General features: G+C 42.4%; 1 protein-coding gene across 20 annotated transcripts in view; it reads right to left on the reverse strand.

Moving 5' to 3' along the window:
- Window positions 1-18,660, reverse strand: part of caska (calcium/calmodulin-dependent serine protein kinase a) — a 177,585-nt gene that overhangs the window by 97,557 nt on the left and 61,368 nt on the right. For all 20 annotated transcript variants that reach the window (XM_034289158.1, XM_034289165.1, XM_034289166.1 and 17 more), the window contains exons 3-5: window positions 13,372-13,477; window positions 10,817-10,894; window positions 8,495-8,567 (exon numbers count right to left, since the gene is read on the reverse strand). In XM_034289158.1, coding sequence (XP_034145049.1) covers window positions 8,495-8,567; window positions 10,817-10,894; window positions 13,372-13,477 — 257 coding nt within the window. The remainder of the gene's footprint in view (window positions 1-8,494; window positions 8,568-10,816; window positions 10,895-13,371; window positions 13,478-18,660) is intronic.

The raw sequence follows: 18,660 nt of genomic DNA on the forward strand, positions 1-18,660 counted from the left end.
TTAAAAGGAAATGATAAGAACTACATTCCAGAACACTAGCTAACTGGGACTGTAAATTACCATATGAGCATTATTGAATTAGATTTGATTTTTAGATTCAACTTTATTGTCATTGAAAGGGTACAAGTACCGTACAATGAAATTACTGGCAGGAATTCAGAAAATTGCCTCTGCATTTATTAGTGAGCAAACCCAAGTACAAAAACAGCCCCTTCAAATCTTTTGACATACAATAGCAATCACTCCAGAGAAAAATACCTGTGGGAATGTTTATTTTAGTTTTTATTATTATTCCCCCCCCCCAAACAACTGCCGTAAACACAGCTTCCTAACGAATCAGAATTACACGGAAATACCTTTTACTGATGAGCAGCTTCTGCTATTTTCGTGACTGATGTTACTTCTCTAAAATGATATGGATGGTTTAAATCTGACGCTTACTGTTTGGGACAGTGTGATAAAGAAACACTGACACCAAAACAAATGACAAAAGACTAGCTTTTCAAACAAGTAACAGTACTAACACAACAAGAACTTTACTGAAAGATTGATAAATGTATGCTTGCATATCTTGCAAACTGCTTTATATCAATATGGTTGGATAGTAATTCTATTAACTAAGCAGCAATTTTCAGCTGTAAATAGGGAACTCCTAAACTCCAATTATGGTCTTTTGCACTTTTCTGCAATGCAAACTAGTCTCCGCTACACCAAAAGCATTTATAGATTAGCAATGCAGTCTGAATGACAACTATTATGTTACTATTACAGTCAAACCTTGTTGAAGGGGGATGACAACGAACATCTACGTTCTGTATAACTTCATAAATCGCTTGAAGTGATTGTTGGACTGTCTCGCTCTGCATGCAACTCTCTCAGGGAGAGCAGGACCTAGTCCATCTCTATCAAAGACGTTTGATAGAACTTTGGAAAATAACAATTATCCATGTGAAAAACAAATGCTCTGTCACACAGAGAACACAAAATTAGAGAACCCGAAGTGGTTGTGGTACATGCTATATACTGTACATCTTATGAGATTAATGTCAGTCACAGGTTTTCAAGTTAGTTAGTTATTCATTAATAGTTAGTTCATTATTTTCTTGTGTGTAGTATTTAAAATGCATTTCAGTGTTTGTTATATTGGCTACAATGTGAAACTAACTTCAAGAGGAAACAGCCTCAGTGCTGACTGTAACTGCTTGCCAGAAGTTGCACAGACTTTTCACAACTTTAAAGCTTCCGCTTAGGAGACCACACATTTGCCCAGTAACCCCAAAAAAGCATTGAATCCCTGATTAGTTTAAAAAACCTAAAGCAAACCAAAATTGCACTACCCTAAAGTAAATGTAGCTGGGCTGTTGAGCAGGGAGAGACCAGCTTTAACAGATGATTACAGGTCAACCAGGGACGAGTATACAACAACAAAACAGCCAACAAAATAGCCACATTCTACCGCCAACGTTTCGCATCATCCTAGTGTGGCAACTTCGCTCAAATAAACTTTAAAATGAGTGTTAAGTGTTTGGGTGTGCTGCGTGTGAGTTGAGTATAAGAAAAAAACATTTATGTGGAGTAAGCTTCTTACTAAAAATGAAATTTTATCAGAAACAAAACAGTTTAACAGAAAAACACTAAAACTGAGTAAACTTGTATAAACTTATTGGGGCTCTGCATTTAGGATCTCCACTAAAGTAGGGAGGTTTCATTGTGAAATTGTTTAGTATTACTGAACATTAACATGTTAACATGTGTATGGGTGAATGTGTGTGTGTGTGTGAAGGCTTACGTGTGAATGTTAATATGTATGTGTGAATGGTAATATGTTTGTGCGAATATGCAAACACGTGTGAGTAAATATGTCTGTTCACGTGTTTGCACATACACGTATTGGGAGTTCTGTAAACAGACAAATGGTATACAATTAAAATAATTAAACTCTGTTAAAGGCGTGGTTGACACGCCTGTGCAACATCGCGTGGCGGTCGGGGACAGTATCTCTGGGATGGCAGACTGGGGTGGGGGTCCCTCTTTTTAAGAAGAAGGGGACCGGAGGGTGTGTTCCAACTATAGGGGGATCACATTTCTCAGCCTCCCCGGGAAAGTCTATGCCAGGGATCTGGAGAGGATAATACGGCCGATAGTAGAACCTCGGATTCAGGAGGAACAGTGTGGTTTTTGTCCGGGCCGTGGAACACTGGACCAGCTCTATACCCTCTACGGGGTGTTGGAGGGTTCATGGGAGTTTGCCCAACCAATCCACATGTGTTTTGTGGATTTGGAGAAGGCATTCGACTGTGTCCCTCGTGGCATCCTGTGGAGAGTGCTTTGGCAATATGGGGTCCTGGGTCCTTTGTTAAGGGCTGTCAGGTCCCTGTACGACCGAAGCAGGAGCTTGGTCCGCATTGCCGGCAGTAAGTCAGACTTGTTCCCAGTGCATGTTGGACTCCGGCAGGGCTGCCCTTTGTTGCTGGTTCTGTTCGTAATTTTTATGGACAGAATATCTAGGCGCAGCCAGGGGCCGGAGGGTGTCAGGTTTGGGGACCCGTTCCGGGCCCGTCCCACCGGGAGGAGACCCCGGGGAAGACCTAGGACAAGCTGGAGGGACTATGTCTCCCGGCTGGCCTGGGAACGCCTCAGTGTCCCCCCGGAAGAGCTGGAGGAAGTGTCTGGGGAGAGGGAAGTCTGGGCATCTCTGCTTAGACTGCTGCCCCCGCGACCCGGCCCCGGATAAGTGGAAGATGATGATGATGATGATGAAGCTCAGTTAAAGCAGTTCTTATGAACACAGAATTTCATGCCTCTGCAACAGTGACTCATGCCGGCCATTCACGACACGTTAGTGAGGGCTCTTATTCACGTCATCTCCACTGTTAATGCAAGAAGGCGACCTAGCAGTTAGTCATGGCCTACTCATGTCCAAATGATGTAGTTTTAACATTAAACACTCAAAGTCTGGAAAGTCGGGAAAAACACAAGAAAATATTCCATATTCAGACTTAAATCCACAGAATGTCTTGGATGGATAAAAAAAATTAAACATGCAGGACACAATAAGAAAAATGTGTGACTCCACAGCTAGTCTAGCTTCCTTGCAACTTTTGCAGCTCTACTGCTTAACCAAAGTAAAAGCACAAAGGCTGCTCTTAAAGTAACAGTACAGATTTAAAATAGATTAGCCAATTATAGACAGAAAAACAATGAACTTAGTCAAGTTTAAACCAAAATACTTAGTTTACGGTTCACATTAACCCAGTGTGTCCCTTGTGGCTGTAGCCTACACCTTCCTGCCTACAATATACCTAGATTCAGTGAGGGATTTTATTTTTATCCCCTGCTGATTTTGTACGTTTGCCCACTGACAAAGAAATGATCAGTTTATCATTTTTATGGTAGGTTTATTTGAACAGTGAGAGACAAAATAACAACAAAAAAAACCAGAAAACACATGTCAAAAATGTTATAAATTGATTTGCATTTTAATGAGAGAAAGAAGTATTTCATCCCCTATCAATCCCAAAGATGTCTGGCTTCCAGGTGTCTTTTATAAAGGTAACGAGCTGAGATTAGGAGCACACTCTTAAAGGGAGTGCTCCTAATCTCAGTTTGTTACCTGTATAAAAGACACCTGTCCACAGAAGCAATCAATCAATCAGATTCCAAACTCTCCACCATGGCCAAGACCAAAGTGCTGTCCAAGGATGTCAGGGACAAGATTGTAGACATACACAAGGCTGGAGTAGGCTACAAGACCATCGCCAAGCAGCTTGGTGAGAAGGTGACAAGAATTGGTGTGATTATTCGCAAATGGAAGAAACACAAAAGAACCGTCAATCTCCCTCGGTCTGGGGCTCCATGCAAGATCTCACCTCGTGGAGTTGCAACGATCATAAGAACGGTGAGGAATCAGCCCAGAACTACATGGGAGGATCTTGTCAATGATCTCAAGGCAGCTGGGACCATAGTCACCAAGAAAACAATTGGTAACATACTACACCGGGAAGGACTGAAATCCTGCATCGCTCACAATGTCCCCCTGCTCAAGAAAGCACATGTACAGGCACCTCTGAAGTTTTCCATTGAACAACTGAATGATTCAGAGGAGAACTGGGGGAAAGTGTTGTGGTCAGATGAGACCAAAATCGAGCTTTTTGGCATCAATTTAACTTGCCGTGCTTCGAGAAGGAGGAATGCTGCCTATGACCCCAAGAACACCATCCCCACTGTGAAGCATGGAGGTGGAAACATTATGTTTTGGGGGTGTTTTTCTGCTAAGGGGACAGGATAACTTCACTGCATCAAAGGGACGATGGACAGGGGCCATGTACCGTCAAATCTTGAGTGAGAACCTCCTTCCTTCAGCCAGGGCATTGAAAATGGGTCGTGGATGGGTATTCCAGCATGACAATGACCCAAAACACACGGCCAAGGCAACAAAGGAGTCGCTCAAGAAGAAGCACATTAAGGTCCTGGAGTGGCCCAGTCTCCAGACCTTAATCCCATAGAAAATCTATGGAGGGAGCTGAAAGTTCGAGTTGCCGAACGTCAGCCTCGAAACCTTAATGACTTGGAGAATATCTGCAAAGAGGAGCGGGTCAAAATCCCTCCTGAGATGTGTGCAAACCTGGTGGCCAACTACAAGAAACGTCTGACCTCTGTGATTGCCAACAAGGGTTTTGCCACCAAGGACTAAGTCATGTTTTGCAGAGGGTTCGAATACTTATTTCACTCACTAAAATGCAAATCAATTCATAACATTTTTTACACGCGTTTTCTGGATATTTTTTGTTATTCTGTCTCTCACTGTTCAAATAAACCTACCATTAAAATTAGACTGATTATTTCTTTGTCAGTGGGCAAACGTACAAAATCAGCAGGGGATTAATAACTTTTTTCACACACTAACAGGAAGTATAAGAAACAACGACCAGATAGTCATCATGTCCACAACCAACATCCTACGGCATCATAAACAACCCTCACACTACTTTAAAACAGCCAGAGACTGGAGAGGGTCAATGTCACACCACCTACTGGCCAATGACGGATTGATAAAGAAGCCGGGGTCATGGTCCAGTTCCCCATTTACCGCTGGGCCAAACACTACCCTCTTTATCCCACCAACGCGTTCCTGTTTCCTCCATTGTTCTCTCCATTCATATGGAGAACGTGATATTTCCTTCTTGTTGAGTGGTTAGCCATCAAAGATAAGACCCATCTCACTGCCCGTTTCTTTATCTGTGCGTTGACAGGACAATCACACAGGGTACCATGACTCCTACAGCTACCTCTTAGGACCAAGGAAATAGAAGCAGATTGTTGATTAAGATCCCTGTGGGTTAAGAGCAAACCTTCCCTTCAACAAGCTGTAGGGGGTTAATTTTGCTATTTGTTTTATGCCTGGCACTGCCTGTATGTGTACGCGTGTGTCTGCGTGTGTATCAACCTACCAACGAACCCTTAGACAATCAGCCAGTAGGTGTTATAAATTATGCATAGGTTAAGCTGGCGGAATAAAACTGGCTCATGTGAATTCTCGTGGTATTGCATTCATCAAATGCATAAAGATTTGCTCCCAAACACTGAAGGCAAATCTATAATCCTGAATGCCTTACCAGTTGATGCTCCATTCATTTTTTCAATTTGTGGAAACACTGAGCTGGTAAAAAATTTAAAAAAAACTTTCGGATCATGCGTCCACAAATGTGTGTGTGTGTGTGTGTGTGTGCTAGGCCGGTTAGCTCAAAAGATCTCTGAGCCATGTAAGCTAGACAACAAGTTCCGTTAGCTACACCTGTTGGTCCTACATTCACTGACGGTCATTGGGCCAGGCCCATTCCAAATAAAAGATGACCTCTACTCACAAAGGCTTGTTTGTATATTATTATGCCTCGCCAAAAGTAGTCGGCCTAGCCTAAAGTTAGATCAAAGATGACTGCCTCTCATATTAGCTACATAGGTCTGTAAATATTCACTCATATTTTACCAGAACTGAGCAGCCAACAATAACAGTGTGCTTGACATTCCAAACTTCTTTATTATCTTCACCTCCAGAACCAGGATTAAAACAGATATATTCCAGAACCAGGATAAAAACAGAAATATTCTGGAACCAGGATTAAAACAGAAACATTCTGGAACCCCTCCATAACATTCAAATTTCTATCATTTAGTATTACCAATATTACCTTCTCAGAAAGCCAAACATATTATTTGTAATTAAGTGTGTGACAGTTCATCTGTGGTTCCAATTACTCAAACACTTGTGCACTTACGCCTGCACATAAACACGCACGCACGGATGGACGCACACACACACACACACACACACACATACACACACGGACGGACGCACGCACGCCCACACACGCGCGCACAGGCACACAGCTTGGTGAGAAGAAAGGTTATTATGAATAATAGGAGATCAACAGAGAGAGACTTTGTGATTTATGCTTCTTGGGATTCAAATTAATTCAATGACTTTGACTTTCACGCAAGGGAGAACACGATACACTGACGCAGGCAGCCTGCTCCATATTCAACAAGGACAGCGTCGCCATATAACCTGATGGCGTGTGTGTGACCCCAGTGGAGGCACCTCTAATCAGACAGCAGCCAGGTCAATAGCGATTATCAAAAGTCATACACTGCTGAACAGCCATAATGCTCCGGGTTATCAACCAGAGATGGGCCTGTGTCTGTCATTAGGGCTCAACCAGAGATGGGCCTGTGTCTGTCACTAGGGCTCAACCAGAGATGGGCCTGTGTCTGTCATTAGGGCTCAACCAGAGATGGGTCTGTGTCTGTCATTAGGGCTCAACCAGAGATGGGTCTGTGTCTGTCATTAGGGCTCAACCAGAGATGGGCCTGTGTCTGTCACTAGGGCTCAACTAGAGATGGGCCTGTGTCTGTCATTAGGGCTCAACCAGAGATGGGCCTGTGTCTGTCATTAGGGCTCAACCAGAGATGGGCCTGTGTCTGTCATTAGGGCTCAACCAGAGATGGGCCTGAGTCTGTCACTAGGGCTCAACCAGAGATGGGCCCGTATCTGTCATCAGGTATCAACCTGAAATGGGCCTCTATCTCTATCGTTAGAGGGAGCGTGGGGTCTGACTGTTTAAAGTGTAAACCAAATTCCAATTCCCATAACTTAAATTGACCACCCCAACTCCACCTGGTACTCAGCATTATTTCTACAGCAGATCATACATAAAACAGGATGTGTGGTCTCCAAGCTATTTTTAACAAAATACGGACCGGAAGAGAAAACCACTTCCTTGTAAAAGAAATGTCATACACAGGTTATGACAAGATGCTTTCGATTTTCGCTCTCTGTCGTTTTGAACAATCAGTGGGTTGTTTAAAGTTTGTTTTAGCTTTCTTTTGAAACGTTACTTATAAATGAAATGCATTATGAACTGCAGGAGGTGGACTAAAAAAGAGAAACACCCCAAAAAGACTGTTACTTTGAAGGAACTAAATAAAAATGTAAAACGCAGCTTCAGAGGTCACGGGTGGATTGCCAATTAGAAGTACACATACATATGTGAATATATATGTCAGCTATGAATGAGATCTGTCAATTGGCATTTTAATATCTGAGTTTTCAAAATAAATGAGGCAACTAACAGAGTCGAAAAGAGGCCAAATAGTCTGTGCCGGAATTGCAGGTGCATCGGTCACAAAAAACACAATATAATTCAGTGTGTCAAGAATAGTCTCCAAAGTCATGACAGCATATGCCGAACACAGACAAAATGCATCTGCAAAGAGGACCACTGACCGCAAGTCAAAGCTGAATGACAGGGATAGATAGACACAATGGAAGGCAGTTACGGTTACAGGCCTGAAAGTGCGCCACCAGAGGAGACACAAGGGCGTTGTGTGGTTTAACTTAAACAAGGCTGGTCATAATAAAGTTCTCTACTTCATAAGATTATATATTTACAGTAATATAAACAAATGATATGAAACTGCAGAATAGAAACACTGCCAAAACGTCAAAAGTGTGCTGTGATGGTGGGGAATTGCACTGGTGTTTTCAGCTTGTTTATTTGGTTGGTATATATGCTTCAGCTCTCCAGTACTGGAGTTGGAAATCTCTGGACAAGAAAACACCGGCAGAGTACATTGCTCAGATAGAACATGAAATATTGACAAGACGAGCAGCACAACTCTTCTCTTATTGATAGTTCAGACGGATCAACAGACAGACTGACTAAGTCCATAACAACTGTGAGCCAAGACAGGGAAACATAGACAAGTCCCTTCTCAGATGTTGAACTGGGGGTAATGATGGCTGAGGAGATGACTGGGTTGATCTGAGGAAAGAACTAGGGTTATCTAAGGAAAGAACTGGGCTTATCTCAGAATGCTACTGGGGTGATCTGAGCACTGCACCAGTGAAAACAGAGGTAGGTTCCAACTTGAACTAAACTGCTTCCCCCATCACCACATACTGTACACACCTACTATCAAAATGAACAAAACCTACCTTCACATCTCGATGAATGACATTGTTGTCATGGCAATACCGTAATGCCTCTAGAATCTGTCTCATGTAGTGGCTGGAGGAGAAGAAGGAATGACAAATGAATATTGTTGACTATTGATTTGAGAAAATATAGTTGGAATAGTGAAAAGTAGTTGTAGTTATGTAGGTCTTTGGCAGTTCTAGGGAACTTTCCTTTAACAAATACTATAAGGAAATGGATTGTGAAACTCAAACCATGAGAATACCAATAGAAAATTATTTATTGCAGTTTATGTCATATGGTTGGCAGGTTTCGTCAGTGACTTTCACTTGCTTCAAAAGATAAGAATTTTCCCCCGAATTGGTGTTTATATCTCTATTAGGCATGCAAGCCTCCGAGAAGCCATTTGAAAACAGGCAAGCCCTCTAGAATTTCAATCCATGGGTTCAAGTACCGAAAAAAGAATGAAAACAAGAGCATAGTCAAAGATAGGTCAAGAGAATATTCCATAGTATTCAACTGTTTTAATACCTCTCAGATAAAGGAAAGAAACTTCAACACCACAAGTTGTATAACATCTATTTTGCCAGTGGTAATTCTTTAATGAATGTATTTATATGTATTTTCTATATTGCATAGCAGTAAATGTCAGTAAAGACAGTCAGCACACTGCTAGTGTCATATTTATACAGGGAACTGTAAATAGGCTACAGCAGTAGCATCCATCTTGCCCCTACCGTCTTAAATGTACAAGGGTATTGTGTCAAGGTTTCAAATGTGAAAGTCACCATTTACAATGGACTTTGTACAATAGGCTATGTACAAAGTGGACCAGCAACGATATACACTCACCTAAAGGATTATTAGGAACACCATACTAATACTGTGACCCCCTTTCGCCTTCAGAACTGCCTTAATTCTACGTGGCATTGATTCAACAAAGTGCTGAAAGCATTCTTTAGAAATGTTGGCCCATATTGATAGAACAGCATCTTGCAGTTGATGGAGATTTGTGGGATGACCATCCAGGGCACGGAGCTCACATCCCAAAGATGTTCTATTGGGTTGAGATCTGGTGACTGTGGGGGCCATTTCAGGACAGTGAACTCATTGTCATGTTCAAGAAACCAATTTGAAATGATTCGAGCTTTGTGACTTCATGGTGCATTATCCTGCTGGAAGTAGCCATCAGAGAATGGGCACATGATGGTCATAAAGGGATGGACATGGTCAGAAACAATGCTCAGGTAGGCCGTGGCATTTAAACGATGCCCAATTGGCACTAAGGGGCCTAAAGTGTGCCAAGAAAACATCCCCCACACCTTTAAACCACCACCACCAGCCTGCACAGTGGTAACAAGGCATGATGGATCCATGTTCTCATTCTGTTTACGCCAAATTCTGAATCTACCATCTCAATGTCTCAACAGAAATCGAGACTCATCAGACCAGGCAACATTCTTCCAGTCTTCAACTGTCCAATTTTGGTGAGCTCGTGCAAATTATAGCCTCTTTTTCCTATTTGTAGTGGAGATGAGTAGTACCCAGTGGGGTCTTCTGCTGTTGTAGCCCATCCGCCTCAAGGTTGTGCATGTTGTGGCTTCACAAATGCTTTGCTGCATACCTCGGTTGTAACGAGTGGTTATTTCAGTCAAAGTTTCTGTTCTATCAGCTTCAATCAGTCGGCCCATTCTCCTCTGACCTCTAGCATTAACAAGGCATTTTTTTCACCCACAGGACTGCCGCATACTGGATGTTTTTCCCTTTTCACACCATTCTTTGTAAACCCTAGAAATGGTTGTGCGTGAAAATCCCAGTAACTGAGCAGATTGTGAAATATTCAGACCGGCCCGTCTGGCACCAACAACCATGCCACGCTCAAAATTGCTTAAATCACCTTTCTTTCCCATTCTGACATTCAGTTTGGAGTTCAGGAGATTGTGTTGACCAGGACCACACCCCTAAATGCATTAAAGCAACTGCCATGTGCATTAATGAGAAATTTAATAATCCTTTAGGTGAGTGTATTTTCTTGTCGACGTAATAACTGTATTATGGCTTTCCCACAGCCAGTGCTACAGACTAGTGCAGAAACCTTTGATAATTATATAGGCCTAAAAGGCTTACAAAGATACAATGCTTTCACTTTCTTCTCTGAGCTCAATGAGCATTTCACGCGTTCTCTAGGAATGCTTTTGTTCTATGAATATTTACCCACTCATGTCGTGTTTACGTTGAAAAGCGTAATGCCACATTGAGGTGTACGGCTTTGGAGAAAAGCCATCAGACTGAATTCAAGTCAACACATGAGAAGGAATCACAGGAAGTGGGCATGATCTTACCTGGCCACTGCTTCACTGTACACGAAGCCAGCATCTGCCCTCTTCACAATCTCAAAGCATAGGTCTGCTCCATCCATACTAAAGGAGGGAGGAACACAGAGAAAGAGAGAGGCCTGTGAGTAGAAGATAGGTCAGTTTGGCATAAAGGTCAGTGAAAACGTCCAAGCCTTAGACAGTGAAAAGGTTATCCTTATTAAAGTTTGTAGTGGGTGCGCCCCTTCACTCTATTCACCCAATATAAAGTATACACCACTGCTTTGGACACATTTGAAAGATGCATGTGTGTGGATGTGGGTGTGCGTGTTGGTCTGTTGGTGTGACTAACAAAGCCATCAAAGTTCAAAACAAAGCCATCAAAATTAAAATCCCTAGAAGCACATAAGAGAAAACTGAAACACAGTAGGACATCAGATACCTCTGATTACAGATAGGCATTTGTCATGGTGCATGTGTCTGTTCTAATTCATTCTTATTTTACCCAAAGATTAAGTGTTGGCTGCAATGACGCAGATGTACTGCGAGGCAGTGACCATACAGTGACCATACAGCTGCGCCATTCGGGAGCTCCCGTCTTTCATTTATTTTTAGCAGACAATGTAACGCTCAGTACCTCTTCCTGTACAGGCCCTTGCACTTTTCACCTCTGTCTCACTCTCTGCTCCTCTCACTCTTCCACCCCTTTCACGTCTCCCTCCCTGTCTCTCTCCCTCCCCCTCAATTCCTTTGTAGAATGCTGATACACAACCACAAATCACACACACGCACACACACACACACAGCCAGCCATATTCACCCTATAGACATACTCTGGTGTGATAGCCAGCCTAGCCACACTATTGTCAGTGAGTAGTAGACAGCCACAGCAGTTACACCTCTACTGGTGTGACCTCTGCTGAGCCACATGACACACAGTCAACTCAAGAAGTATTGGCACCCTTCAAGAAACAGAGCGAAAGTAAAAAAACTTTCATCTTTTGGTCTCAAATATTAAGGGTTAGGCCATATAGGTCCTGAATTTTTATACAATAATTTCTCAAACCCAAAACACTTTGCTGAGTAGTATGATTTTTTTCCCTGCTAAATATTGCACCCCTAAAGAATGCTTAAAATAAAATGAAACAAATTGTAGTCTGAAATTCTGTGCTTCACAGTTGGTCTCGGTCTCCAGGGACTGCACTGATGCTGTTCACCTGCTCCTGTTTCCCTGGGGGTATAAATATGACGTTGCACTCTTGTGACGTCCTTTTGTCATCCATCACCATGATTATAACCAAATAATTCTTAGCTAAGAGTCCATCCATCCATCTTCTTCCGCTTATCCGGGGCCGGGTCGCGGGGGCAGCAGTCTAAGCAGGGATGCCCAGACTTCCCTCTCCCCAGACACTTCCTCTAGCTCTTCCGGGGGGACACCGAGGCGTTCCCAGGCCAGCCGGGAGACATAGTGTTAAGAGTGTTAAGGAAATACAAAAATGTATAAACTGTTGAAAATACCACTAAGCACAGTCAGTGGACGCATGCACATATTGCACCCCTTAATGATGAGGAAGATGGCGAGGAAGATGGTTTGCGAGGCAAAGAATAATTCAAGGATCATAGTTTCAGAACTGTGCAGTCTAGTGGAGTCTTGGGTTTATCAAGACTCAAAATCAACTGTTAGATGCCACCGCCTTGTCAACAAGCTCTTTTGAAAGGTTGCACGAAGGAATCCCAACCAACACATTTCAGTGCCTGAACTTTGCCAAGCGGTATTAGAACTCGAATGGGAATCTTAATGTTGGGGCACAATTAATAACAATGATTCAACAATGCATCATATGTTTTCAGTGCTGTTGCTAACGTCTGTGCTGATGTGCTTTTTGACAGTTTCCATGTGAGATTGTTATTCGTATGAATGTGCATCAGTTCTTGTTGTCGCTTTCTCTTTGGGGCTTCAGATATGGTATCTGGAAAAGTATTCTGTGATAACTTCTGATGAAAAAAGGTTTTATAAAACAAAAGTGATGGATAGATTGGTTACGGGACCACCACGTCAGTGTTTTACAATAGAAACACATGAAACACAAGTTTTTCAGAAAAATATCACACTACTCATTGATATGTTTTGTGTCACAGAAATTATTTTTGTTGAAATAACTGTTTACGGCTTCCCCATATGTTTGAGCCCAAACTATGACTCATTGTTTGTGTTGTTTATTAATGGCATTCCCTTCTGCTCAATTTTATAAAGGGTGCAAATATTTCTCATGTTAACTGTACACTGCTGAGTATAAGTAGGTGTAAGTGAGAGTCAGTAAGAGTGAACTGTCAGTCAGCAGAGCCCGGTTACATGGAAGTAGTGTGTGCTGATCTCAAAACTAGTTAAGTGTATTTTTCTAGTTGTAAGATTCTGTGAAAATTCGGTTCACAGGGCCTTTATGAGTGAGGCTGATTTACATACATGAGAGTATACATTGTCATTCTTATTTGTAACGATTAGCTATTTATTTTCAGCGTGAGTGGCTCAGCTAGAGAATGAGAGTGTGTTATACAGGTAACAGAGAGAGAGAGAGACGTACAACTCGAAGACCATGTAGAGCATTCCATCTGAGCTGTACGTCTCCAGGAGCTCCACGATGTGAGGGTGCTTCAACATGTGACAGATACTGGCCTCTCTCTTCAGATCTGTGGAGAGAAGACAGAGACCTGGGTCAGGGGTCAGAGAACAGGGCATGACATTTATGTGGCAAATATTGGTGCCTGGCTTCTGATAGGAATTACTGGTACCTGGAATCCCCTAAAAAATACTGGTACCTGGCTTCCTCTAGAACATACTGGTATGTGGCATCCACTGGAAAATACTTATCTGGCTTCCTCTAAAAATACTGGTATCTGGCTTCTACGAAATATTGGTTTCTGACGTCCTCTAGGAAATACCGGTATGTGGCTTTCTATAGATGAGCATCAAAACTACGCAACAGCCAATGCTTGTGGGAGAGATGAGAAAAAGTAATGTGCTAGGCTTATCAAAACACCGGTCTCCTCTACCCATCAGTGTCATTATTTAACCTCAGAAAGGAAACAAATGATGCATTAATTTCATTCTCAGCGACCAGAGCTTGAGTTTCTTGGTAGGAAAATATGCAATTGGTTTAATGAATCAATATCATTAGCTTTCAAATGAGATGCAGATAGAGGGGTGCACTGTCACCTTTCAACAGGACACAATGAACGTCTGAACTAAAACAGGTCATGCTGGTTTCTCAGACACCGTAACAACGAGCACCATTACAGCAGGCCTCCAGGAGAGAGCCATGCAAGTCTTTTGAAAAGTACAAAAGAGACTCTTATTTGTATAGCAGCCTGTCTGGGATGATGGTACCTGACATTTGATTTAGAAACGCAGTGATTGTCCATGCTTTGCCAGGGTGTTCCACCAGGGGGAGCTATCGGAGTCTAACATCAGGCTTCATATCAGCTGGCAATGTGTGTTACTACAGCTCCTCTTGCTGTCCAACATGAGGTCCTACTCTCCCGTCTTACCCCCCCCCCCCCCCACCATCCCTCTCTCGGTCTCTCCCTTAGTATTTGCCTCCCTCCCTCTCAATTGAGTTTCAGTTTAAGGGATATATTGGCATGGGAGACTATTCTTTACATTGCCAAACCAGGAAAGGCTATGCAAACATCAAAGGTGAAGAAAAAATTTTTCTAAAAATGTTAGTACTAATTTCACACTGGTTAGCTTGCCAAAAGTGGTGAGTTGAAAATAAATGAAAATAAATGAAGACAAGAGTTTGGCTTATGTTCTCAATGTTTTTTGCTCCACTGAAAAAACCCTCCCTTAAGGCAACTGCTAAGAAATTGTGCTGCTGTATTTGCACATTGTGTAGGACTTTTATTTAAAATAATTTGCAGATCTATATGATCATAGGAAAATATGTGGCTCTATGCTCATACACCTGTTAAGTTAGGAAGTGCAGCTCTGCTTCCACCCTGTTTTTGGGGGGCCAGTCTTCAGGCTTCTATCAACTTCGGTGCCCTATCTCAATAACATGTCATTCTCAATGAGTCGATACATACTCATGTTTTTCTTAATTTTGGGTCTGTCACAGTGGTCAGGGTATAGTCTCTGTTTAGGGCAAGGTAGCATTTCAATTTGGGTTGCATTTTGGTTGATTGCTTACAGTGTGTCAAATATTAATTTTTTTCTTACAAATTGGTTGGGTCTGACAGTTTCCAAATGTTTCTCTGTGGGGTCTGTTTGGGTTTGTGAAAAGAGGCTGAAAACTTGCTGGTTTAGGAAGCTCTATTCTAGGTTCATACTTCTGTATATGAGGGATTTCTTATGGAATGTTTGAGTTGCTTTCCTTTAAATTATATATCCTTTGCTCTCACCTTGTGGAAGTTAGCTGAAGTACAACAACTGTTAATATTAAAACATGAATTCACCTTTGGTCCACCAGCTTACAACAGCTGTAGAAACCGAATAGTTTTATTTTATAATAAGTATAAAAATGTGATTCCCCACAATATTCTCTGTTGGTTTTCTCCCTTGAAGAGAAACTGAGTGAACTGTATAGAGTTTTAGGAACCTGTAAATGAGATGGGAATTGGGTGAGAAAGTGAGGAAACACTATCGAGTCACTGTCACTCAAGATACATTATGGACATTTTCCGATATTACAATATCACGTCGCCCCTTTTTTCAGATTTTGAAGATGAATGGATATAGCGCCAATTCGGCGCATGCTCCTGACAGTGCAAGGAGACGTGTGACTCCTTGGTGTGGACAGGAGCCACTTTATAATTGCAACATTCACTCATGAAATGCGTGAGAATTTTGATTGGTTTGATTGGTTCATATTAAGTTGCAATTTTCATGCTCCAAATGACTTGGGGTTCCAAGAATACCTTTGCAAAATTCTGCATCCACAGGGTCAACTGGGTGTTTATCTCATAATGAAGGCATACAGTGGGGAGAACAAGTATTTGCCGATTTTGCAGGTTTTCCCACGCACAAAGCATGTAGAAGTCTGTATTTTTCTCATAGGTACTCTTCAACTGTGAGTGACGGAATCTAAAACAGAAATCCAGAAAATCACATTGTATGAATTTTAAATAATTTATTTGCATTTTATTGCATGACATAAGTATTTGATACATCAGAAAAGCAGAACTTAATATTTGGTACAGAAACCTTTGTTTGCAATTACAGAGATCATACGTTTCCTGTAGTTCTTGACCAGGTTTGCACACCCTGCAGCAGGGATTTTGGCCCACTCCTCCTTACAGACCTTCTCCAGATCCCTCAGGTTTCGGGGCTGTCGCTGGGAAATACGGACTTTCAGCTCCCTCCAAAGATTTTCTATTGGGTTCAGGTCTGGAGACTGGATAGGCCACTCCAGTACCTTGAGATGCTTCTTACAGAGCCACTCCTTAGTTGCCCTGGCTGTGTGTTTCGGGTTGTTGTCATGCTGGAAGACCCAGCCACAACCCATCTTCAATGCTCTTACTGAGGGAAGGAGGTTATTGGCCAAGATCTCGCAATACATGGCCCCATCCATCCTCCCCTCAATATGGTGCAGTCGTCCTGTCCCCTTTACAGAAAAGCATCACCAAAGAATGATGTTTCCACCTCCATGGTTCACGGTTGGGATGGTGTTCTTGGGGTTGTTCTATTCCTTCTTCTTCCTCCAAAGACTGCGAGTGGAGTTTAGACCAAAAAGCTCTATTTTTGTCTCATCAGACCACATGACCTTCTCCCATTCCTCCTCTGGATCATCCAGATGGTCATTGGCAAACTTCAGATGGGTCTGGACATGCGCTGGCTTGAGCAGGGGGACCTTGAGTGCGCTGCAGGATTTTAATCCATGACGCCGTAGTGTGTTACTAATGGTTTTCTTTGAGACTGTGGTCCCAGCTCTCTTCAGGTCATAGACCTGGTCCTGCCGTGTAGTTCTGGGCTGATCCCTCACCTTCCTCAGGATCATTGATGCCCCTCGTGGTGAGATCTTGCATGGAGCCCAGACTGAGAGAGATTGACCGTCATCTTGAACTTCTTCCATTTTCTAATAATTGCGCCATGTTGTTGCATTCTCACCAAGTTGCTTGCCTATTGTCCTGTAGCCCATCCCAGCCTTGTGCAGGTCTACAATTTTATCCCTGATGTCCTTACACAGCTCTCTGGTCTTGGCCATTGTGGAGAGGTTGGAGTCGGTTTGATTGAGTGTGTCTTTTACACAGGTAACAAGTTCAAACAGGCGCAGTTAATACAGGTAATGAGTGGAGAAAAGGAGGGCTTCTTAAAGAAAAACTAACAGGTCTGAGAGCCAGAATTCTTACTGGTTGGTAGGTGATCAAATACTTATGTCATGCAATAAAATGCAAATTAATTATAAAAAAATCATACAATGTGATTTTCTGGCCTCACAACGGTTCCTATGAATGATTGGAGGAGTTTAAGACAGATTTTTTCATTGTGATGTCATCAGTTATGTTATTTCTGATGGCGTAGGAGGCCCTACTTGTCTAGTCTCTGAGGTCATTCAGAGCCCCTGCGACAGAATTTGTGCAGAAGATCTAGTTGGTGTTGTAGACCTGTCTTGCCTGGAGACAGAAACACCAGATCATCTGAAAATAGTAGACAATTTATTTCCAGTTCAGCAGCGTCAGGACTTTTCCAGTGCACTTGGCAATTCATTAGTACAAATATTGTATAGAGCTGGGCACAAGCTTCTCAGTCTCACCCCCCCAACTTGAGAGATTCATCAGAATCGTTTGTGTATATAGATTATATTATATCATAACCCACCCCCACGGAACCTTGAATTAATTTAATGTATTTAATGTAATTAATGTACAATAGACCACAATGCCAAATTGAATGAAAACCTTTTTTTGCATGAGAAGACCTCACTTTTGTTCTGTTTTGTTTGTCAGTCAGTGTGTGCAGGCTGTATTCATGGACGGTCTTGATGTGTTTTGGTAAGAAGCCAATTTAACATTTGGTCAGGATATTGTTTTCACAGAGGAAATGTTGGAGTCTGCTGTTGACAATACTGCAAAGGATTTTCCCAAGGGTGCTGTTCAAGCGGATTTGGGTGATCAGATCTTGGTTCTACATATTGGAGAAGATGCCTGACCTGAGGATGATGTTTAAGAGTTTGAGGATGGCTCATTTGAATTTGGGGACTGTGACTTTTCGTCTTGTTAATAATGCCATCAACAGAACAGGCCTTTTGTGTTGGAGGGTTTACATGGATGTTGGACATGTGGTTCACCCACACTGATGCTTATCTCGGTCCCTCCCTCCTTCCCTCTGTCCCTCCCACTTTCTCAGTGTCCCTCTCTCTGTCACCCCCTCCCTCTCTTCTCGTTCACTCCTTCTCTTCTCGTTCACTCACTCCCTTCTCGTTCACTCCCTCCCTTCTCGTTCACTCCCTCCCTTCTCGTTCACTCCCTCCCTTCTCGTTCACTCTGTCCCACTCTTTTTCTGTCCCTCCTTTCTCTCTGTCCCTCAACTCTGTCCTGAGTTGAAATGTATGACCCAGTTGGCAAACAGACCAACAAAACTACCTCTAGCCCTTTAAATCAAAGTAGATTAGTCACTGGATAATACTATCAACACTGAGAGAAAGACAGAGACAGAGAGAATGAAAAAAACCAAAAACAAAAGAGAGTACCAATGATGCTAAAATACATTTTGTTTTCTCTCTCTTCATGAAAATGTGGAATGTTGTTATTGGTACAGACAGAGCAGAGTGTTAGACTTGTTTCTTAAGACACAGGGCATTGCTACACTTGGTTCTTGGTTCTACAGAACATGTGGGAGGTTACTCTTGGTTCTTGGTTCTATAGACCATGTGGAA

Source organism: Esox lucius, chromosome 20 (assembly GCF_011004845.1).
Source record: "Esox lucius isolate fEsoLuc1 chromosome 20, fEsoLuc1.pri, whole genome shotgun sequence".
In the NCBI taxonomy this organism is placed as follows: Eukaryota; Metazoa; Chordata; class Actinopteri; order Esociformes; family Esocidae; genus Esox; species Esox lucius.